Here is a 24,691-nt window from a genome sequence, read left to right as displayed (position 1 = left end):
TTTATTGTAAATAACTAAATATAAGTAGCATGGTTAAGTTTTTGTAATGTTTGTTTATTCATTTACTCCAGTGTCCATTTATTGAATATGTAAGTATCTCATACTTTAAACTTCTAAATTTTTTATTTAAGGGTACATTAAGAACAACCACCCATTTTCAAAAAGATCATGTTGGGTAGTCAAAGGCAACAGCAGTTAAAAGTCAATATCAAGAATCAAAGATAGATCCAGAACTATATACTTTTGAATGTCTCTACCGTAATCAAACTGATAAAGGCCACCATAAACGTAAAAAGATAAGTTCTCACAATTGATCGTTCTTAGTGTTCTGTTTGCCCTGTTGATCATCTAACTTGAGGTCTCTCGAAATTTTGAGCAGTTCCCGGGTCAATACCAGATTGTTCACCTTCCAATCCTGCTAGTACATACAAAATATATTATATAGAAAAGTGGGTTTGTTGAAATTGAATCAAATTAGAAAACTTATATAAGTCAAATCAATATCATCAATTTTTCACAATGTCATCTTAAAAAGATGCAAAAATACCTGCAGATTTCAATGTTCATATAAATTTCACATGACCAATGAAGTTTGAAGTTTATACTCCGTTACTTATCCGTATTTGACATAAAATGGCTAGATTGGAGTAGTAATGTACTAATATGATTCGTGATTGATAGCATTGAGAGTATACCTACGGATAGCAGTTAATGACTACAATCCTTTGATATAAAGGCATTTTGCTCTGATACTAGACTGATAACGCCAAAATTATACATATTTTTCACCTGCCGTAACTTAATCAAATCACTGGCTTTATAAATCCTAGTGGATGTTTATACCTCATACTTATAGAGTGAAGCACTGTAGAAATGTTTATGATGAACGAGCGTGTTATTTAGGTCAAACATGTTCATATATGGAACTGATTGATTCACATTTTACATTGTTACTGTATTATGAAAATATATTACCAATTTTATAATTAGCAATCTCAACTAATTGATTCAAATTTCAAAGTTAAAGGTGTCAACTTTATATCTTTAATTTTGCAAGAACTTGAACATATCTAATAACCACATAGAAAAGAGTAAGCTTTTTACCACATGAACAAAAATGAATGGATACCAGAATGTACACAATGATATAAAGGAAAAAAGCAGCATAATAACAGCAACCCAATTGAAAATAACAAGAATTGTTGATAAAATATGATAAAGATTAGGATTATAATAGTATGCGTGATATCTCATTCTTTGAAATTATTTAGTTAACATAGTAAAATTTAGGGTTACAGGGTCTTAAAAAGAAGTTTAATTATGTGAAGGTATTTTAGGTATTTTCTTTGTTAAATTTATTTATTGGTAACAAATAAGGTTTGAAAGGTATTAACGATAAAAAAATGTTCAAACGACCACCGAAACTTAGGGTGATCCAACTTGAATTAATATCAATTCAGGTTTAATTCGTAGAGAGTTTCCAATATTTGATGATACTGTCATCATTAATGCAGGGTTTTCACTACCTTCGATAGCTACGAATTGGGTTTCCTTCTAACGCGTGTGTGGATGACATATGAGAACATTCAATGTCGATATCGCCGTTAAAAAAAATATGAAAAATGTTCAAACGATTTTTTTAAGTTCGCATAGGAAACCTCCTAGTGACAACCACATTGGATCCCCGCTAGCGAGGTCAACCCTGGTGACGAGCCTCGAGCAACGATAATCGTAACCCGGTGAATTGCGTACATTGTACCCCTCTAGTCAAGAGCCCAATTAATTCGGTGGCAACTTGGGCTAGGCTTGATGGCTAATTGGACTATGCTCGGTGGTCAATTGACCACTTGGATCTCCCGCTTCATTAGGAACTTGGTGGTCACTTTAGCTATGCTCAAGCAGTTTGCTTTTAGTTTAATATTCTCTCTGTCCCACAAAGATTAGCATGTTTGATTTTTGATTCGATCTAAGAGATATTAGTGAATAGTGAAATATCTTATTTTGCCATTCATTTAATCAACAACAATAATAATAATAATAATTATTATTATTATTATTATTATTATTATTATTAATTTATGATTAATGATTGTTTATACAATTAACTAGTTGTCATATTTGTCTGGTTATCTCCATAAATAGAGAGGATATAATTGAAAAAAAAAATTTATCAATGTTTTGAGTAAAAGACAATTTTTTGACACAAAATGTGATGACCCGGAAATTTCTGACCAAATTTAAACTTAATCTTTGTATGATTAACATTTCCGACACGATAAGCAAAGTCTGTAAAACTGAATCTCAAAATTTTTGAACTACTTTTATATATTTAAATACCCTTCGGTTGTTTTCGACGATTCGCGAACAATTATATGTAAATAGATACATATATACTATAACTTGAAAAGGTAACAATGTATTAATTGTTTGATACCGTACATTAAACTTATTGGTTTAAATATCTATTTGAATATATATGATAAGTTGAAATATTTATTATTAAAATTTATTTATAAATAACTTCCAATGTGTATTTAAAAACTGATTTATGTATATTAAAAAGATATATACATATATATAATTTCAAGTTATTTAGTAAACGATAGTAACATTTTCAAATTGTTACAGTACCCAAAATGCTACAGTGTTTTTGAAAATCACTATTTGCTACAGTAAAAATTGACTTTGCTACAGTAACTTTGCTACAGTGGTATAGTTTATGGATGATTTAAGACTATATTTTGACAAAGGTACGATTCACGAAACGTAAAGTACAACTTTTCTCAGTATACGATAGGACGTTTGAAAAACCGGAACCGGGACATAAGTCGAGTGACGACGTACGACTTATCGGAACGAAAATTACAAGTCAACTATGCATGTGAATTTAATATAATATATAATTAATTATATAAATTAAATATATTATATTAATAATTAAAAAATATGTCGACAAACTAGAAGTTAAAAGATCATGAGCTGGAAATCCATCCCATGCGATCGCATGGGAAATGGTCTTGGAGGCCATGCGATCGCATGGCAGTCCTGGACAGGCCACACCTATAAAGCTCGAGATATATGCCTCTGTTTTAATTTAAAAATTACTCCGTATTATATTTATTATTATTATTATTATTATTATTATTATTATTATTATTATTATTATTATTATTATTATTATTATTATTATTATTATTATTATTAAGATTAATATTATTATTAATCTTATTATTATTAGTAGTATTTGTATTATTATTAGTATTATACATAAAATACTACGACGAGGTCATGAGCGTGTCACTTTCAAAATAGTTTTATGAGCCGGATAAAGCTAAGGAAATTATGGGTTATTGCCAAGGAGGTTATGGGTAATATTCATGGGTATTATTTGCAAGTCAAACCTAGTGTTATCATCTCCGTTACGTCTACGTACTTTTCTACAATATTGAATCTCAATATTGATATGTAAGTACTTATATTTTATCTTTTATATAATAATTGTGTATCCATGTCTAGTGCTCGAGTATATATATTTATACATGCTTGTATGCTAAATTTCCTTGTTAAACAGTTTATGATGTACCACGAATTAAATAAATATATTACTGGTAAAAGATATATGATATACATGTTTTTGGAAAGCTGACGAAAAATCAATAACTTTTCATTTAGATATCGAATAATTTCGATGAACGGATTAAAAGATATGAGCAACTGAATTATGATTGAAGTTAATTGAAATTGCTTTTGAATCTACAATTAAAATTTAAACAACTTGTTTACGAGATTGATAAATTGGATTTTTGAATATTACCAACCGAGTAAATGAATCCTTATATAAGGTACGCCTCGTTTTGTTAAACTATTGTCAAAATTGACTTTTTGAAACAACATTGGATAACTTTTGTATGTCAATATCGAGCATTAGGATTGTGATACACTATGACCTGACCTAGCTTGATAGACATTTATTGACCAACATATGTTCTCTAGGTTGAGATCTACGGTTATTTGGTAATCCGTGTTTCGATCACATTTTGGTGAACGACTTTATATGCTGCTAAGGTGAGTTTCATTGATCCCTTTTTAATTGCTTTTGCAATCTATATTTTTGGGCTGAGAATACATGCACTTTATTTTAAACGCAATGGATACAAGTACATACTAAATTCTACACTGAGTTTGAACCGAAAATCCCTTAGCTTTGGTAACTGTTAACTGTCGGTTATAAGAACCGATGGGCGCGAATAGAGGTATATGGATCCATAGGGCTTGATATCCCCGTCTGAGCTAGAGCACTAGCCTTTTAACGGACGTATGCTATTTGAGAAGCGTACACGTTGGTTTGCGTGTATTATCAAGATGATTATACAAAGGGTACAAATTATATATACGTTAAGTTTAGTTACCAGGGTGCTCAATTTCGTAGAATATTTGGATAAACGTTTTTGGATTGAACAACTGAAATCTTGTGATCCACCTTTATATACAGATTATGCGCAACATTAAAACTATGAACTCACTAACCTTTGTGTTGACACTTGTTAGCATGTTTATTCTCAGGTTTCCTAGAAGTCTTCCGCTGTTTGCTTAGATGTTAAACAAGCTATGTGCATGGAGTCTTACATGACATATTTTTCAAGGAGACGTTGCATTCACCAAATCATCACCATGTATCTTATTTTGACTGCATTGTCAACGGAAATACTGTTGTAAACTATTATTTATGGTGATTGTCTATATGTAGAAATCATCAGATGTCGAAAACCTTTGATTTAAATATTCATTTATGGTGTGCCTTTTCAAAAGAATGCAATGTTTACAAAATGTATCATATAGAGGTCAAATACCTCGCAATGAAATCAATGAATGATGTGCTCGTCCATATGGATTTGGAGCGATTGTCACACAAAACAAAGCAGTAAGGTACAAGGTAACTTTGAGACGGAAGTAAATTTGAGATGAAAGTAAATTTTATACTTCGATTTTGCTTCTCTCTTCTCAACGCTTGTAATTCGGTTCCAACTCTAATCTCAACTCCTTCCTTCACAATCGAACGATCATATCATTATATCATTTGTTCTCCGGCCTTTTTATTTTTTTAAAAACGTCAATTTTGGCATCGAATCATTTCCTTTGACACTCATACATTCGTTAGAAAGAAACTCCTTACATGTATTGCGCAAAGCATACCCGAAATACTTTATGTTAATCGCTAATTTATGTGTTCTCTATGTAATTAACAAATTTACCCTCCTCTTTTTTTTTTTTTTTTGGTACATATTCAGTTTTCTTGAAACCCCGTTTCATTTTCCGTGTAAAAAGTTTCAGTTTTTACAAACAAGATTTAGTTCTTGAATACCCAACGAAATTAAAAGTCTTGATACTAAAAAAGGTTGTATAATTTCTTAATCTTAACCCCACCACCATCATCATCACTACGTACATACATCATGATGATTATACCAACCGGTTTGTTTATTATTGCTCCACCAACCTCCTTTTCACCTCAATTCTAGGGTTTTCTTTCTTTTCTCCGTTTCAATTTTAATAAAAATGCTTGCTTTACTCCCTTTTCCTCTGTTTAATCATCTTCATCTTTAATTGGGTTTCCCCAATTGTTGTACAGTGTCTGATCTTTAGTACTCGTGGCTTATTTTCTATTCAGATTACCTGTAATTAAGTGTTTATATTACTTTATTTGTAAAAAGATCGTTTCTTTGTTGAAATTTGGTGATACTAGTTTGATAAACAGAGAAAGTAGTGGAGTTTATTGATGGCGTTTTATTCGATGGATCGACACGGTCCGAGCTCAGGATCGAGCTCGAGTTCCGGGTTTCAGCCTTTTGGGGATACTAGTTTGACAAAGGTGTTTGTTGGTGGGCTTGCTTGGGAGACAAAGAGTGAGACTATGAGGCAATATTTTGAGCAATTTGGGGATATTCTTGAAGCTGTTGTGATCACTGATAAGAATACTGGCCGGTCCAAGGGTTATGGTTTTGTGAGTGTTTTCTTGATTTTAGTTACTATTATTGTGATATGTAAATTTTATATATATAATTAGCCACTCATAGTTTTTGTTGTTCAAGGTTAAATAGTGATCTTTACAAGTGATAGGGGTGTTTTGAAAACAATTGCAACATCAATTAGTAGGGTTAGGGTAACCTGTATGGTGTATAATCATCTGAATAAGTCAAATGGTCAAACACTCAAGACCTTGAAAATTGATTATTATTATGTCAATTACTAGAAGCACATACAATGTTTTATTGTGCTTTGTTATTTGATTTTGATTTGATTTAGTTAATATAATATAAAGTGATCACTTTAAAAACTAACATCCTAATCCTTCTATGACTAAAATAACTAAGGAACTATGAAAATAACTGAAAGGACGTTTTTTTCCTCTTAATTTAGCTCGTTCGAGGTATTGAAGTATTTAAGGGAGTCCGTATTATATGCTAATAGGTCATTATAGTTGATCTAGGAAGGTTTGAAGGAAGCATGCCACATAAGTTGTTTATCATCTAGGCATTAAAATTGCTTCTTTAGATGTGACAGCACTATCTTTGGTAGCTTCTAGGCCACAAGTGCCAAATTCAAAAACTTATATCTACCGATGTTGCCTACCTTTCTGATTAAAGAAAACCTGTCACTTATCCTAATTTACATTAAATATTTACATTAAAAATTCATTTGAAGTGATGAAGTCAGCCCAAACGATAGAAATTGGGAAATAATAAGAACATTTCTCACTGTTTGTCTTAATTCCATTGTTCAATTCAAACGTTGCATTAATATTCTAGTAATTTGATATATGTATCAACATTGTTGGAGAGTTAGGTGACTTTTCAAGAGCCCGAATCTGCAAGGAGGGCATGTATTGATCCAGCTCCGGTTATTGATGGTAGACGAGCAAATTGTAACCTCGCCTCACTTGGTAGGCCCCAGCATGCGCTACCATTTGGTAAGTAATCTCACCACTTAAATCTATCAATGTATCTCACCAATTTTTATTTTTTTATTTTTAGTTTGTATATAAAATAAAATAAAATACAAAAATAACTTGGCTTTCTGTAGCAGGATCTATCAGATTACCAACACCGTTTGCTGTACGCGGGTCTTATTTTGGAAGCTACGGTGTTCAACAACCTGTTCCCTACAACTACCAACCAGGATTAACTTATCCCCCGTACACGTGAGTTTCTAATTTTTATTTGCTCATTACCTTATTCATTTATGTCATTGATTTCTGAAAATCTCAATAGTTTATAGAATAATTTGCATATTCAAGCTACTTCACGTTTTCTAATTTTGTGTAATTCTCGATATGGTTCTTGCAATGTTATGTTTACAGGTATACGGCATATGGCTCTGAGTACATGTATCCACAGGTCAGCATTGCTCCAAAATTATCCCCACTAACCATGAAAAAGCATAATATTACCTCTTAATACCGGTTATCCGTTGAGTTGTTTAATTTTATAAATTTGTTATTATGTTTTGATAGGGTATTTATAACCCGTATGTGGGTCAACAGTATCCTCAAATGTATGGGGTACCTGGAACGGTTAACACACAAGTATATCCATACAATCAAATGGGTCAGGTTGCTCCAAATGGTCACGGTTATGCACCTTTGCAAAGTTATGCATTGCCTGGTCAACAGATAGTGCAATTTGGCGGGCCGAATGTAAATGGAATAGGGACTTCTCCCATTCAGACGATTCAAGGGCCATATCAAACAGGTAGCTATTTGCTCTAAAAGTCTGATTTCTATGTCTTTTGTAAACATATATATCTTCATATTAGACGTTTCATATCATATCAATATCTTATATATTTGTTCGTTATCTCGTTTGTCATTTTCATGTATTGCAGCACCTATTCCAGGACAGCATTTTATAGTTACTGCTCCACCCCAGTTCATTCAAGGCGGTGGTTCTGGACAAAATGCAGGGTAAACATCGGATTAAGGTTAGTGAGTTTATTGATATTTGAAGCCTGAAATAAGGTTGACCCACTAAAACCTATTTATACTGTTCAAGTTTTACAAATAGTCAATGCATTGTGATTGCAAAACTTATACCATCATAATAGTTGTATAATTTTATTAATAAATTCATCATGGAGATCGTAAGCATTTGATTTCACTTTTAACTTTCAGGTATCCTTAGATTGCAGCAGGACTAAGAACGGCAGTACTGCTACTTGAGTGGCGGGCTTGAATCTAGCCTTGCAAGTTAGTCATTTTGCGTTCTAGAGGTATGCACACTTATGGTTGACAGCTGTCATTCACGTTTTGCCTACAGTGCATAATGGGTGGGCGGGGTGGGCTGTCTGTGCTGGTTAACGGATAAAAGTGGGTAGTTATTTAGCATGGGCCAAAACAGTTTATGTTGGGTTTGGTTGATTAATCTGCACTCTTTTTTCCATGTTTCAAATTTATTAATATATAGTTAAGTTGCAATATAATGATAAGTCTTAAATAAAACAGTTTTGGATGCTGTAAACATTTGACCTGTTATATTCTCGGTTTACATTTTTTAATTTTACTCCAAATTTATTGTATAACAACACAGACCAGTTTCATTCAAATAAATGGGCTGAGAATTATCTAGTAGTCTAGTCAAGTTTCAACTAGAAGAGGTAAAATGGCCAGGGTTGAGACTTGAGTAAAGGGTCAAAGTGAGTGTTGTAGTACGGTGTTAATCAGGTTTACTGGTAACACTTTTTTTAAACTGTAAATAATTTTCTGCTATTAAGTTGTCAAATATGAGTATCATAATTTTTTTTATTACAATAGTAATATGTTTTTTTTTATTGATTTGGTTGATATATGTGGATACAGGTCATACATACATTCATGGTCACCCAAAAGTTATTGTCCGAGTCGCTCCAAATGGCTGGAGTCATCGGTGCCTCTTTCATGCATTGTAAACCATCACCACCTGCTTTGATCTATCAGTCTTATGGATGACTGGTAGATGTCGAAGATGTTCACGTAAATGGCCATCTCAAGCAGGCTGCATCGTCCTATCTATCTATCTATGTAATAAACATTAAGCAAAGGAATCAGTATATGATTCTTGTTGTATTAACAGTGTCATCTGTCTTAATGTCCAGTTCTCCATTTGTACCAATGGAGAATTATCCTGACTTCCAAAGGATGGAAGCTCAGGAACTTTTATTATTAAAATGTAAATGAAACATTGTATTTGTGCATGACTCTGTATTAACTATCATAATTGATTTAACTTTAGTCTCTACCGCCCTCATGAGACGGAATTTCATACAAGCCTAGTATTTGAGCTTAACCGTGCTTCTATTTTGTGACGATAGCAACATGATTAGCCTCATTTAGGGATGACACTCATGGGTGACAGACAGATCTTTGGTATTCTTGACCCACGTGTCAAGGAAAATTACCAACGGGTAAACTTTTTCGCCCGTGCCGGTGACCCGTGGGCAAATTAACGAGTTTAAAATTAAACGTATTGATCAATCCCTGCATACATACAGGTACCCATGATCTGCGGGTAAGCCTGCAGATAATTATGGATTTACATGTAAACTAAAAGCATATTAATATGTAATTAAACAATATGTAACTAAAAGCATATTAATATGTAATTAAACAATATGTATGCAGGTTAAAGGGTACACCTGCGGGTTTTTCATATCGGTATACCGGGTCAGATTTTACCCATCACAGTCCATATATTAATCACCCACCCGCGACCTGTCAATGGGTAAATTTTTTTACCCTACCCATACCCACCGATGAACTTTTTTGAATTTAACCGCCCATCACGAATACGGATACTCGTAGGTCGAGAATTTTTTTCTGCCCATTGTCATCTCTAGCCTCGTTTAGACATGTAAGCAATTTTTCATAGCTAGAAAGTCGTACAGATTTGAAACAAACGAAATAAGGTACACGAGTGTACATGATTTCTTAATAACAAAATGGTGCCTATTTTTGGGCTCTCTTTAAAAGAAATTTCAATGAGAAAAACCCAAGAACGAAAGTCTGCCAAAACCACCCTCTTGCATTTGCTGGATCGACTCTTTTAGCTAATCTCCACGCGTATACAGATTCACCAATGTGCATTGCTATGGCCCAAACAGCCAGTAGCCTCAAGGCCCACATGGAACGTAAAATGAAGAGACATGCAGGTCTAACTAGGGGCACTGGGAAGAATGCAGCACCAATCACAGCTGACATTCCAATCACACAGAAAAGCCATGCGTATATTGTCGGGCCATCCAAACTTTTCCGTTTTCTCTCTTGGTAGAATGAGATGGTGGCAGCCATACCCTCTTGAGGACTTGTTATTGGGGTGTATCCCAACTCTTGTTTCGCTTTTAGGTAATTAAAATAGTGGGTGACACCAACCTATATAGAAAAAAAAAAATGAGTGATTTTGCTTAATGGAGTTGATTTTTAATTTTTAATTTAATTATGATTGTGAACCTTGTAAACTTCAGCAGGAAGTAATAATGGTTGAGGCAGCCAGCTACGGTTCAACCAAGGATAAATTATAGTGTACAGAACAGAAAATGCATTTCCTATATATAAAGCTGTTGGTACTCGTAATGATGTCTTCGGTAGATCATATTCTAAACTTTTGAGCAGTGGACGAATGAATTCAAATGTGTTGACCGGAGAACCTGTTCATCAACATCTCAAAATAGGTGTGACCCGTAAATTAAGGGGTCAAATGAACTAAACATAGTAAATAGTAGTAACTTTGAACATGAACGAGCAACTTTAAGCAGTAAATGAAGAATACCATCTGATATGAAGTAAGGCTGGCCTGCAGCAATCGGGTGTTTTCCTCTTCCAGGAATGTCATCCAACAGTCCCATACTAGCCAGAATTAATGCCAGAACCAAATTGTCAATATAAACCCAGTCACTTTTCACACTTGGTTCACCAATTTTGAAGGGCATCAGTCCTAATTTAGCATGATTTATTATCCTAGGTAAGTGTCTTTCTTCACCAGGTCCGTAGATAGCAGCTGGACGAACTGCACACGTATAAAAACGTTCCCCATTCCTGTTCCTGTTAATAGTGCCATGTTATAGAATTGCATCCATCACAACTTTAGATAAACCCTTTTAGGATAACATGACAATTACAGCCCAACTATACACAAGCACTGCATATAACGGGTGGTTTACTTTTTTCTGTATCAAGTCATGTTTCCATTGGCCTCTTAATGGGAAGGGGTGTCTAATTCTATGTCTCCTATCTAGACCAATTTTCCAGATTAAGTGACAAATAAATACCAATTTTACTTACTAAGAGTTGTACAGAAACAGATCATTGAGTGGAAAGTAAACGGACCCTAATCTTACCAGCTAAAGATAATATGCATCTAGTTGCAGTTAAAACATCTAACCACATATATTCAAACAAATTATCCTAAGAAAAGAAGGGCAAACATTTTATTTTCAAGATGTCCCACGAATGTTTTCCGAATTTTCCCTTTTAACAAGTTTTTTTTGGAAAGATAGATATTATAGAACACCCAAAGGGCATACAAAAACATGAGCAGCTTGCAAGAGATAAGCTAGCACAAGAAGTTGAAATGACACATTTGCATGATATCATCATTACAAGTAAAATGAAAGCATTGATTTGGGTACACAGGTCCCAACATTTTCTTTTATTGTAGGGAAAACAAAAACTAGCTATTTAACCAGTAGCTAAACATATTTATGAAACTACATGCCAAGTCGAATGTGGGACGTATGAAATAATATACTATACATACTTGGAAGGACGACCATTGCTTTTCAAAACAAGTTGCTCAGCAATAGACTTGCTTCGGCTATATGGGTCGACGTGGTTATCCAAAGGGACATAAGGCAGCTTTTCGTTTCCATTAACAATTTCATTCCCGGAAAACACAACATTGGATGTACTCGCATATACAAGTCTTTTGACACCATGCTCATGGCAAGCTTCCAACACATTGCAGGTTCCATTTATATTAACATCGTCCACTCGACCATACTGAAGCATTTCTTTACCAGACATGCCAAATGAAGCTAGGTGGAAGACACAATCAACTCCTCGACATGCCTTCTCCACATCTTTTCGATTGATGATGTCACCTAAAAGCATCAATTATCTGCAAGTCAGTTGCATATAACATAACTCAAAAGAAAACCATGTCAAATAGCATTTTGAACATGACGAAAAATTGGATACAACAAATTTCTTTGTTTTTTTCTGGACATCAGTTTGGGATCACCCATGGTGACTAAACCATCCACGCGTTCATATCCCGTAGTTGCATAACCCGCCCCCAACTACTGCCCTGGAGGAAACCCAGACCAATCCGAGGGCATGACCGGTAAAGAAACCCCTCCCCGCTGCCCCCGCACTAAGCGAAAGGCGACCTAGGTACATACTTCAGGTCGGGGATAACATTGAGTGCAATGTTGCAGCCCAACGGAGTCGAACTCCTGACCTCTCGCTAAGAGAGGCAGGCCACTACCAGTTGAGCTACAACTCAATGTTCAACAAATTTGACCCTCGTCTGGAGAGTCAAATTTGCTATATTAACAAACTAAAACCCCATTTTTAATATCAATCTAATTATAGCAACCTAATTACGTTATCGGATCAACAATTCATAAACATACAATCACCTATTAACCTAAATATGGAACTGTATCAACAAGCACGAATAATTTCAAATATTCAGTAGTAATCTTCAATACAATTACAATATGAAACAAGCAAGTGATACCTTGAACACACTGAACTCCATTTTCGAGAAGACGATCAGACCAAGGTGATGTCGTTCTTATATCGAAAGCTCGAACAATACGCGCGCCTCTACGTACAAGCTCTAAACACAGTGATGAACCTACAAACCCTAATCCACCTGTAACTATAAAAGATTTCCCTTCTATACCTTCGTTTTCACTCAAATGCATATTTGCAAACTTCAATTGTGAGCAGATTGTAATAATTGAATGAGAGTAACAGTTGATCTGTGAATTTGCTTGAGCATAAATTATAGTTGATTGAATTAAAAGATGTTGTGATCTGACTTTGACTTTAATTGTTACTGTATTTGATTTAACATTTTATACTTATACAGTAGTTACGGCGACGATAACAAAGTTTTACTCGTGAAATTTTATTTTCTTAAATACTTTTTTTAAGTAATAACGTATACTTTTTTTTTTCTTGTTGATAATACACTTTCCTTGTAGTTTACAAATATATTGTTGTTAAAGATCAAGCGATAATGGGTAATATTGGTGTTTCTGTTACGGATTCGACCGAAAAAATTGCATCCGGATGTGGTAGGTCAAAGCAGGGAGTTGACAAGTCGGTTCATTCACAGTATTCGGCTCATTTGAATGAGTGGACAATGCGCTTGGTAGTGTAAGTTTTGGACCTAAGGTAGATTAGTGCTCTTCTGGATAATTTGGCTAATGTTGCTACGGGTAATAGTGCATGTAGAAAGTTTTGCATTTGTGTGGATTCGGCTTGTAAAGGTTTTTGTCGACACATTCATTCGAGTAAATTTCGTAAAGAGTGGGTGAAGAATGTTGGTATTAAAGGTGGAGTCAAGATGAAAGATAAGGGTAAGAAGTAGATCCCGACGGATTAATTTTTTTTGTTTACAGGATTGACGTGTAGACGACGAGGTGGGGGTTTCGATCCAAAATACCTTCAAAGACACTCCCGGGGGGGGGGGGGGGGGGGGGGGTGGGTTAAGTGGGCTTAGGTGGGTTAGGGTCGCGTGTTAGAAAAAGGGAATTTTTTTGACGGGTTTAGAAAAGGTGGTTTGAATTCCACCGGTGACGGAATCGAGTCGAGATTTTCTTCCAAGGCTTGTGCGAACGGTGGCGTTGACAACAACAACTTTGACGGTAGTTAGTTTGTGATTTTGTAGTTGTTTAATAGTTGGATAGTTTTTATTTTCATATCTTGTGATTGTAGGTGTTATGACGAGGTTCGGGTTTAGTTAACCTTAGGTCGGGTTGTTGCTGGGGCATGTTTTACTGCTTCCGAACCTCGTTTGTGTTTTATAATTCATAATAAAGTTTTCGTCTTTGGCAAAAAAAAAAAAAAAAAAAAAATTAATTAGCACATAGTTGCAATGGAGAAGTCTAAATTAGATGACGTGATCCAGGGAGAACTACTATCCATCGTATTGATCCATACGCAAATCATCCATTGAAATATGGTAAAGCTTTTGGGGTGTTGGTTGGAAGAGGAAGTCTATGTACTAGTCCTATGAAATTATTCTCCAATAACTCTTTTTAATCACATTCATTATAGATTGTGTGAAAAAGTGGCTGATTCATGATTTTCATTTCAAGCGGGCCAAAACGTTGGAAAAAAAAAAGCAATAGAATAGCTTGAGATGCCGAATTTAAACGTACGAATTTAAACATATTAATACACTAAAAATATTCGATCCTCAGGCGCGGCTGACCTTAGTACGTCGCTCTATACTAATTCCGCTCCTGGGTGGAATCAACCACATAGATGTCAAGTCGACAAACATTACTATTCGATGATAACTTCATTGCAAAATATTTGATTTTGATGCATCAAGGTTAGTGCCAATAGATCACGAACATGTAACTACTCTGAATCAGGGCACACTAGGGTATTATGTAAACTATTACCTCTACTTGCTCATTTTTTATGCTGAAAATCAGATAAGACGATGGTTCAATCTATTATAACAAAAACAACAAATAAATAAATAATAATTGAAGTTAAAAGTCTAAATAGTAGATTAAAGAATACGAGTAGCAATTATTATGATAAAGTGGATGGATCATCCATCCATCATGAATGAAAGTGTTTCCTTATTAATCTTTACATGGTATAATTGGGATGGGCTGTTCCATTATATCATGAAATTGAATGAAAAGTTACACATTTAACTCCCTTATTTATGTAATCATCCATCAAATTTTGGCTAAATTCCATTAGTATATTTTTCAAAAATTACTAAATTTTGTAAGTATAGACATCAAGTTAATTCTCTCCCAAATTAGAAATTGGACCATCAAATTCATTAGATCAACAAAGTTCAAGAGATAAAACAGTGATTAACAACCAAACCAAAATGCCATCCTGTTGCAATCCAACTGTTCCACCTAAAAAAACTGGAAAACCAAATAAAAGTGTAAACCGTTTATGGAAGGTTTCAAATGTCAATACAAGGAGTTAACCAAATTCCAGATTTTGAATGCAGTAAAAGATCAGCAGCCAAGTTGAAACACTTTAAGAACTGCCTTTAGAAGGTGAGGACATAACAGATAAAATATCTGTAACAGATGACATGGCACTTAAAGCAGCTTTCAGAACATCCTGCGAACAACCCGGTTTCACAATAGTTCGTACCTAATAACACAACCCACAGAACATGAGAACAAATAGCAACTGAAAAAGCAACATAACTATATAAGATAAAAAACAAGCACCTTTTCGAGATATTCGTTCAGTTTTTTAATACGGCCCATATAATCCAAGTCCTCAACGCACAAACTAATAGCCCGAGAATCAGCACCTGGACCATCAAATTGAAGCGGTCCTGGGTTTCTGTAAACATCGTCTAACAATAGTTTTTTGGCATTTTCTCTTAGCAGTCTGCACCAATTCGCAATAGTCGATTAGTATCAACAACAAATGGTAAAACAGTAGTAGTCACGAGATCATTCCATTTATCGAAACTTATTACTAGACGTAATCCAGAACTTGATATATAAAGACAAAGTTGAAATATACATCATATTTGGTATCATGAAATGTATACATGGCAAACGAGTGAGGTTGGGTCGGTTTGGGGGGTCAAAACGATGTTGGGTTGAAACGTGTCAGGTTGGGTTCCGGGTCAAAACGGGTCATGAGTCAAATGGGTCAAAAAATTATTTCAGTTACTATTACTTAATATTTATATTTATTTTATATATGAAAAAATATTAATTAACATACATAATAAATGATATATAACCATGAATGCTTTCATAAATGTTTGACGGGTGAAACTTGTTATGATCTTTATGCTCGACCCGTTTTACCCATTCACAAGACCCACTAGACCTATCTCTATTTATTGAGCTTTAGGAGTTGATACTCATTAGACATGTTTCTTTACATTTTGTATTGGACCAATAGCTTGGAGGGTAACCTATTGGACTTTTTTAAGGTTTGGGACATTGCCATCTTTTTTTTCAGGACCCAAATGACCCAAAAGCTTGACCCAAATTGAGAGTATGGGTGTAAATTGCCAGGTACAATGAAATGATATACCCGTATACTTTGCCTCTCAGATCCACAGTAGCAGGATGTAGAAGTGGTTTTCCGATTGTCATTGCTCGACCTCCATGACCACCATGCTTGATGCTCAACATAGCCTAAAAATTGATGACAGGCAAATAGTAACAAGTTAATATATATTATATTACGGAGAATAAATGAATAAAAAACAAAAATAAAAAGAACTGTACTGTGATTGGAGCAGCACCACAGAGCCACTTGTTACAAGGATTCTTGAGGATAGTTACAGTGGCCATATAACCGTTCAAACCAGCAGCCAAAATGTGGTAGCAAATATGTCCAAGAACCTACATTATATATTAAGTGCTTAGTGGTTAAGTTTATTATACCTAAACTACATAACAGAAATGTGATTTTAACACGGAAAAAACTTACGTAAGCGTAGTCACAATCAAATTTGGAAGGCAAAGAACCTCGAGCTTGATAACCAAAAAAGTGGCAGATAGCATTAAACTTCTTCCCCTTGTATGATCCTTCTTTCTGTATACAAGTTCATATATATTTGACTATTCATTACAAATTGTCCATTTGATATTAACAATTTATAATACAAAAAGATGGCTACCTGTCGCTTGTTCATTTCTGCCTCCACAAGCTCTGCGAGAAGCTTCTCTGTTTCGATCTGGGACACGAAATATTAGAAAATCGAACAGTTCCTGTATGTAATCTTATATGATGTTAATATGAAAAATACCTGAGATAATTGGGCTGAGTCATCAGATTCGGGATGAAGAAGAAGCTGCATCATACGACATGAGCTTTATATGAGCACTTATGCACGGGGTATATATAAGAAAAAACTAATACATGTAAATATATAAACTGTAAACAGACCTGTTTTCGAATAAAGGGTGGTAAAAATTCAAATAAGGCAGATGCCCAAGGTGACAGTTGTAGTGATATTTTATCAGCTAAAACACCTTGTCTCAGAAGACTATGGATTTCCTGGAATGATATGTTAACGCCACATCAGATGAATTTTAAAGATTTAATAATAAATATATAAATAAAATAAAATAAGAGAGCTAAAATTTTACCTGCAGTAAAGCATAAACTTCAGGGATGCTTTCTATAAGCCCTTCTGGAAGTAAGATAACACCATGGTACTTCTCTGGCTCGATAAACAGATTATGCAACATAATACGATGTTAGTATATATTAATCACCTTCATATATTGAAAAAAAGGTTGACCACCAGAGGCACACACCTTGTTCTGCCCGGGCTTGCACGGCATCACAAATCTGAGTGGTTAAGTCAAAGATAGTAAGTTTTGAAGCAGCAACTTCTTCAGCAAGAATAACCTGCAAATAAGATTCAGAAGGCTGATTTGAGTACAATTATGCTTACAAAAATCATAGTATCAAACACAGTATCAGAGGGGAGTGAATCGCACCATGTTTGGATGTGACTGCAGACTGCATTCGACGGCCACGTGAGATGCCTTTCGACCCATTAGTCGGATAAAATAGTAGTACTGGAATGAAAAAAAAAAACATTTATAAGATGGGACGTTATACAAATATCTAAAATGGCACCGTATCTAATACTACAGGGGATCATTTTAATAAAGTGTCACCTTCTCTGCTGAAAGAGCATCTGTACAGACGTTGCTAATGAGCTGAGAGTTAACCTGCCAATAGACGCATATATTCTCTTAATATGATCTAAAGTTATCAAGTATTGAGTATGCTAGTTCATGAATAACCTATATAAGACAGATTTTTATAATAAGTTGTCGTGATCATAAATCTGAACCTTGCATATTGTATCGAAACCGACATTTGCTTCAACAAACTGGTTCTTGAGATCCCCATTCAAAGTAACAGGCACACCAACCACCTAATGAATCAATCAAAATAGTAAATAACAAACACATTAGATTGGGAAAAAAAATTATGTATGACAGAGAAATAGACAATGTAAGTTTAGATGAGTAAATTGCTACCTTTGTAGCGCATTTTGCTTCAGCAAAAGTCTCAGCAAGCTGAGCAGCATCAGTGTTTGAAGTTACACCTATAAACAAAATAAATCTGGTTCATTAATAATCAATCGAAAAGTTTGATCTCACATATTCTTATTAAATTTAAAAATTCAGACATACCTCCAACGATGACAAGACCATCCAATTTTAAGGCGTTACATGCAGCCATCGCAGCATTGACTTGTTCCGTTGTTCTTATTTGATCTTGTGTTCGTCCCAGCAGATCATAACCACCTTCATAGTATTGAAACAACCATATTGATTCACCAAACAAATAGAAAAAAAAATTCAAAAAACAAAACAAAAAATCTTCTTGTAAGTACCTTGGTTTTTGTAGGTTGCGAGAATATCATCTGTGATCTCGAGTGTTTTTTGAGCAAATAAACCTTCGGAACCACCTGGTCACAAAAAATAAAAATAAAAAATTCTCATTCAAACAGTGGATTCTGCAATTTTAAGTTATATATCGATAATTAATGGAATTTAAACATATTCGTGTAGAAGACTGACCCAGAAACCCAAGCAGAGTACTTTTAGGGTTGTGAATTTTAAGAGCTTCATGTAGGCCCCACACAACATTGTGCCCCCCAGGGGACTGTCTACCACAGAAAACAAGTCCGACCCTGAAATCAACATTTTTTTATCAACATGAGCTTATTTCTATAATCCAGATGCACCACCAAATAAGATATTGTTTTTGAACTTCTATATTGTAAGATGCAGTAATGTAAAGATATTAATAAAAGGAAAGCGATACCTCATTGCAGAATGCTCAGTAATGATCTGAGCACCGGGTACTTTGGCTGTAGCCCTAAGAAAATGAGCCAAGGGTTGACCATAAGTGTGAGGAAATGATTGACTAATAGCATGACCGCCTGATGAATCTGCCACGGTTGTTGCATCACCGAACTCTACTCGCACAGTAGTTCCCTAAACAGAATCCAATTAAACAAGGTTTATAAGCCTTATGTTCTATGACACTCACTCGCATATATAAAGGTGCTAAATAATCATATAATAATGTTATAATGGCAACTACATTCTTCAAGATTACGATGTGTGTGCTGCAGGATTTTCGCATAAGGGAATGAACCTCAGATTATCATTCTTCTTTGTTCGAAATGGGTAAGTAACAATCAGAGGCAGAAAGCGAATTCGATCCTATAGACGTCTTGTTTGTTCGAAAAATGGGTAAGTCAAGATCAAAGACCTAATGCAGCTAATTTACTTCTTTGATGTGTGAATTTCAACAATCACTAGCTCATAAATGACTTCAAAACAACCCATAAACATTTGATCCGTATAATCATGGTTGGAAAAGTACCCTGACTAGACGGAATAGTTCGACTAGTCTCTCCGACTTGACCAATTTATTTGGTCAAAGTTGTTAAATGTCCATTGGTCAAAGTCGGATATACTAGTTTAAAATAGGATTTAGCAGGTCAAAATCAGTCAAATTAGGTCAAGTACAGTCAAAGTTAAAATTGGTCAACGTCAGACTACTCTCCAACTTTGCCGATTAGTTTCTGCAAGGTCTGGACCGAGTAGTCTCAGATTCGCGACTTTCACAACCTTGCCTACAATATACCGTCGGGTATCACATCAAGGAGAAAGTCCCTTTAAAAACGTGCTCTTACATAATCATATTCAATTTTTTACATTATATTTTTTTTTGGAAAAGCAAGTGATATAAAAAAAAAATATATAAGCAAGATTAAGAACATGAAACATCGTATTTATACAATAGCATTAGTACTACTATTAAAGTGTCACATTCAATTATTCAAATAGATATTATGCAACTAAATAACACAAACGCCAAAACAACATAACCAGTGCATTAAAAAAAGATGATGATGATGATAAACATATGTGATATGTACTTGATCCTCATGTGCAAACATCCTAACAACATTTATTATTATCATGTAAGAACTAATAAAAAAAAAATTGTCAACAAACCTGAAGGCAAGGAGGAAGTTCTGGATGGTAAACTGATCTATCTTTTTGAAGATCAGATAATTCTCTGGGAACTCCATAATCTGAATCCATTTAATTGTTTCAGCAGATCAGAAGATTGTGTGATTATTATTGTTATTGTCTTCGGAAACACACAAACTTTACTCACTCTGTTTTCTTCACCTAAAACAGAGAGTTGGTGAGGAGTTTTGTATATTATTATTTTATTTACTCCATAATATAAATGATTTATACTGTAACTTTTAACTTGGGGAAGGGGGCGATATTACCAACCAACCCTAGCTTTGGTTTTATCAAAAAAGTCCTTATATCTTTATTGTATGTGTTTTTTTTGGTCCGTAATTATATTAATCTTCTCGTTTTTTAACCGTTTTCTTTTATTCCTTTTTAGCCTCTTAAATTTACATAGTAGTTGGCCTAGTGATGCAAGTCAAGTATCAATCAATTATTATGGTTGATAGTGAGTCTTTTTACTGTTTGATGATTAATACATTACGCCAACAACTATACCAATATGTTTTTTTTTTTTTTTTTTTTTTTAAAAAAAGCAATTAAAACTTTCATTCATATAATGGGATAATTACAAAGCCCTGTACCAATATGTTAGAATAGATTATCATTAGACAATTTTTTAAATGATTTATACCAATATGTTAGAATAGATTATCATTAGACAATTTTTTAATTTTTTTATTTTTTAAAATAACATTGTAATTAATATATGATTATGATTATTATAATTACTGTACTTAAAAAGATCAACTATTGTTTTACAGTTTCTTGACCTAAATATTTTTTTTTTAGAATAGCGAATTTGAGATCACCCGAGGGGGACTTAACCACCCGTTGCGATCATTTCCTTTTTCGACTATGCCAATGCAGTGATATTAACCCGTCCCCTATTGCAGCCCGGGAGGAAATCTTGAACCGATCCAAGGGCACGGCCAAGTAAAACCCCCCTCCCCTTTCCCCCCAACACAATGTGGGAAAAGTGCCATGGGTGGATCCTTACATGACAGGGATAGAATTGCATTAATTGTTGCCCTGGAGTGGAGTCGAACTCCTGACCTCAAGTGTGTTAGAGGCAGGCCACTACCACTCAGGTACAACTGCAATCCTTTCTTGACCTAAATATTAGACAAAGTAATCCACATTTTATTTTCTATAGTTTTATGCAGAATTGTAGAAATATAATACGTATTTGATTTGGGGGTGACCAAGGATTTGGGATAGAAGTGTGCATTGAAAAGGTGTAACTAATAATTTAGGAGTTGTATTTTTTTACTATTCGTAATCACTATGCCTTTTAGATATAGGGAAAAAAATAAGTAATTAAATTTATAGTGACGGTGCGTAGTAGTTAAATTGTATGACTCAAGGAGTCAAGGGGCTTGGATGAAACTTCCTACTGCATATTCTTATTCAGGGGATATGCTTTACAATTGGACCCACCAGCATTTTTCTGTATGAATTTTTACATCACCCTAAGCATAACATATCATATTGTAGAAAACATCAACTAGTATTATAGAGACCAATCGACCATATTAGAGAAATAACTAACAAAATTCAACCCGTCAACAAGCATATGGTTGGAGTAAGTAATTAAATCTAAATTGGGAGAATTACCAACCAACAAATACAAGATATGTGCTATTATGTTGCAAAGAACCTCAAGTTCAAGATGCTAATCAGAATATATATGAATGACAAACCACGACCAAGAGACAATTAAAAATATGAACATAACCATAGATCATAAGACAATAAGATACCAATACCGTCATTAAGTTTAAAGTAATAACCCAAGTCACAAACTGATTTATCTTATTTATCCAGGTAAGCCAAAAGGGAGAATAGAGAACAAACGGAAAAAGTAACAAAAAAATTCAAAAAACGGCAACCATGTTTCTTACAACTTGTAAAGAACGAAGGTTCTGTCTCATCCTAGAACGTGAAGCTTTGAACTGTTTACCCATTAACAGGGTCTGTCTACACATTTCACTTCCCTCCTTCCTTGGAACCGGTTTTGGTAGTTTTTCTTCTACCCCGGTTACTTGTTGACTTTGCTGGTGCAGGCTTGGAAGGACGACCAGCTGACACACCATGCTTATTAACCAAAGCAGGGAACCCAACAGCAGGGATTCTGCACATCAATCACATGTTTCAAATCAAAACACATAACTTAGCACAGTTGACTAGGTCAACTAAAATAAGAGAATATAATAAAGGTGTGAGATATGTACCCAAGAAGAGCACAGCAGACTCCTGCTTGGTCATTGAAGCATTGAATGCCTTATTATTACTATGTAAAGAAAATCGCAGTGCTTGATTCTCAGCCATATAACATTGGAGTAACGACCCCAATCTCCTGCATTCACCTTCATAGAACCTACTTTTCATCTCTAGATCCTTAACATACATCTTTTTCCTCTCTCGAGATTTTAGAGCCGCATCTTTATTCCTCAGTTGCCTGACACAAATATTTGTAATAGCACTAGTCAGTAAACACGAAGATATCAACTAAATCTAAACAAGAAGAGAAACTGGAATCATGCAATAACATAACACACTAAGGCCTGAAAATATGAAAAATAATCACATACCTTTTCCTCTTTTTGTCGAGGGGATCATCATTCTCGGAACTGGTTTGCTTTTCTTCCTTATGATCAACAACAGCAGCTTCATGTTGATGGCTATTCTTTTGATCATCTGCTGAGTCATCAGACAGATCAACTTCACTGGACTTTCCACCTTCTAAAGGAGAATCGACTAACAGATCATTAATAAATCCATCCAGATCCAAGTTTTCACTTTCTTGAGAACTTAGAGCCGCATCTGTAGTCCTCTGTTGTCTGATAACAAATATTATTTTTAATCAAATTTTGTTCATAAATCCCTAGTAAATCACACAAAAGTAAACATAACTATTGAAAAACACAAATTAAATTCAGTTTTAAGATTCAATACAAAATGCAGTATAACTTGCTCATTAACCAAATGAAACATGCACACAAAAGAATACTATTTCAAAAACAATCTCCATTACAATCCAAAAAGAAACCAAATGTCACAAATCAAATAACCGAGATCTGCCTTGTCCAACTTCTTCGAGGACTAGAACTAGATCAATTACTTATATACCAATGTAACTGACACATATACAAAACTATAAATTATCAAAATAATAAATCCAACCATCTAACATATACAATAGCCAAGATACATCATCATCATCATCATCATCATCAAACATCCATCATCCCCTTGATGCAGCCACTTTCATTCCTTATCACACTCATTAGGTCAATTCTATTCAACACGTCAACCATTGCATAGACTAGGCTTAAGCAGATTTTATGATTTCTCCATTTAAAACTAAAACGTCTGTTCACCCTTAAATAAAGTCAGATAATCAAGATGCAATTCAATGAGTACATAAACTGAACATGTAATTACTAAAATAAAGCGATATCAACAACAGCTAAACATTCATTCACTTTGAGAATATAACAATATAAACAAGAGCCAAATATTCAGCAAACTCAGAATCAAGCAAATTCGACTTTAAAAACCTTATCCGGATAATATTAGTTATAATTATTATTATAATTATTATTATAATTATAATTATTATATAATTATACCTTTTCCTATCATCATCAGAATTAGTTTCTTCATTGTAATCAACAACGCCATTCGGATGACCAACTAAATCATCAGAAATATTGACAACTTCACCGGATTTATCGAGCAGATTTTCACGAATAAACTCATCCAGAACCGATCCATGAGGAAATTCGTCATCCTCATCGTTCATAAAAAACTGCTCGATATCATCGACAGACAAAGGAGATTGATTGTTTACATGATTTTGTGGTGAAGATGAATGTGATGAAGTTTGAAGGATAGATGATGAGTGATCTGAATTCTGATCATCGGATAGGAAGATTGTATCAAAATTAATGAGATCGTTAAAATCGATCTGCTCTTCAAGTTCCATACGATCAAAAGAAGAACTTGGTGATTTATCTTAACCTAATTGCTAGGGCTTGTGAGCAGATTGGTGAGGTGGTTACAATTTCGGAATTAGGGTTCATGATAGAAGTTGGTCAATTTATGTGTGTCCCTCTTTTAAAGTTAATTTTCATCGTCAATCTTATTGAAGAAGAAAAATAAGGGACGAAAACGTGTTTTTGGTGTGCTTCGTCATTCGTCCAATCAGATTTCACCATTTCATCTCATATTTTATTCTACTTTCTCCAAAATTAATTGGGTTGAATTTTTTGAAATAATAAAAAAAATTCAACATACTTATAAAAATCAACAATCCGAATACTTTTCATTAATTATGGAATGCATTTATTTAATACATAAAACTAGCCTTTAAGAGCTC

At 34.3% G+C, this 24,691-nt stretch overlaps 3 protein-coding genes and 1 pseudogene across 3 annotated transcripts; 1 reads left to right on the top strand and 3 right to left on the bottom strand.

The window, feature by feature from the left end:
- Window positions 1-5,408: 5,408 nt before the first annotated feature.
- Window positions 5,409-8,267, top strand: LOC139853208 (uncharacterized; annotated as a pseudogene).
- A 1,709-nt stretch (window positions 8,268-9,976) lies between these two features.
- On the bottom strand, window positions 9,977-13,057 carry LOC139855515 (uncharacterized). The gene is made up of 5 exons (XM_071844747.1): window positions 12,768-13,057; window positions 11,784-12,126; window positions 10,797-11,068; window positions 10,478-10,674; window positions 9,977-10,399 (listed from the first exon to the last, which is right to left on the bottom strand). The coding sequence occupies exons 1-5, from the start codon at window positions 12,955-12,957 to the stop codon at window positions 9,977-9,979; spliced, it is 1,425 nt and encodes a 474-aa protein (XP_071700848.1). The 5' UTR covers window positions 12,958-13,057.
- Window positions 13,058-15,040: 1,983 nt separating this feature from the next.
- On the bottom strand, window positions 15,041-20,493 carry LOC139851329 (pyrophosphate--fructose 6-phosphate 1-phosphotransferase subunit alpha-like). The gene is made up of 19 exons (XM_071840345.1): window positions 20,278-20,493; window positions 19,073-19,245; window positions 18,826-18,938; window positions 18,639-18,713; window positions 18,436-18,549; window positions 18,280-18,347; window positions 18,090-18,173; window positions 17,911-17,964; window positions 17,728-17,808; window positions 17,542-17,635; window positions 17,371-17,444; window positions 17,168-17,278; window positions 17,028-17,072; window positions 16,899-16,955; window positions 16,709-16,813; window positions 16,504-16,620; window positions 16,307-16,410; window positions 15,478-15,643; window positions 15,041-15,397 (listed from the first exon to the last, which is right to left on the bottom strand). Exons 1-19 carry the CDS (start codon window positions 20,365-20,367, stop codon window positions 15,278-15,280), a joined length of 1,845 nt encoding a protein of 614 aa, XP_071696446.1. The 5' UTR covers window positions 20,368-20,493; the 3' UTR covers window positions 15,041-15,277.
- Window positions 20,494-22,026: 1,533 nt separating this feature from the next.
- On the bottom strand, window positions 22,027-24,298 carry LOC139855151 (bZIP transcription factor 50-like). Its single transcript, XM_071844398.1, has 4 exons — window positions 23,943-24,298; window positions 22,902-23,150; window positions 22,542-22,768; window positions 22,027-22,441 (listed from the first exon to the last, which is right to left on the bottom strand). The coding sequence occupies exons 1-4, from the start codon at window positions 24,296-24,298 to the stop codon at window positions 22,185-22,187; spliced, it is 1,089 nt and encodes a 362-aa protein (XP_071700499.1). The 3' UTR covers window positions 22,027-22,184.
- Window positions 24,299-24,691: the final 393 nt, after the last annotated feature.

This window comes from Rutidosis leptorrhynchoides, chromosome 6 (assembly GCF_046630445.1).
Source record: "Rutidosis leptorrhynchoides isolate AG116_Rl617_1_P2 chromosome 6, CSIRO_AGI_Rlap_v1, whole genome shotgun sequence".
Lineage (NCBI taxonomy): Eukaryota > Viridiplantae > Streptophyta > Magnoliopsida > Asterales > Asteraceae > Rutidosis > Rutidosis leptorrhynchoides.
This window is presented reverse-complemented; position numbering and strand designations above follow the sequence as displayed.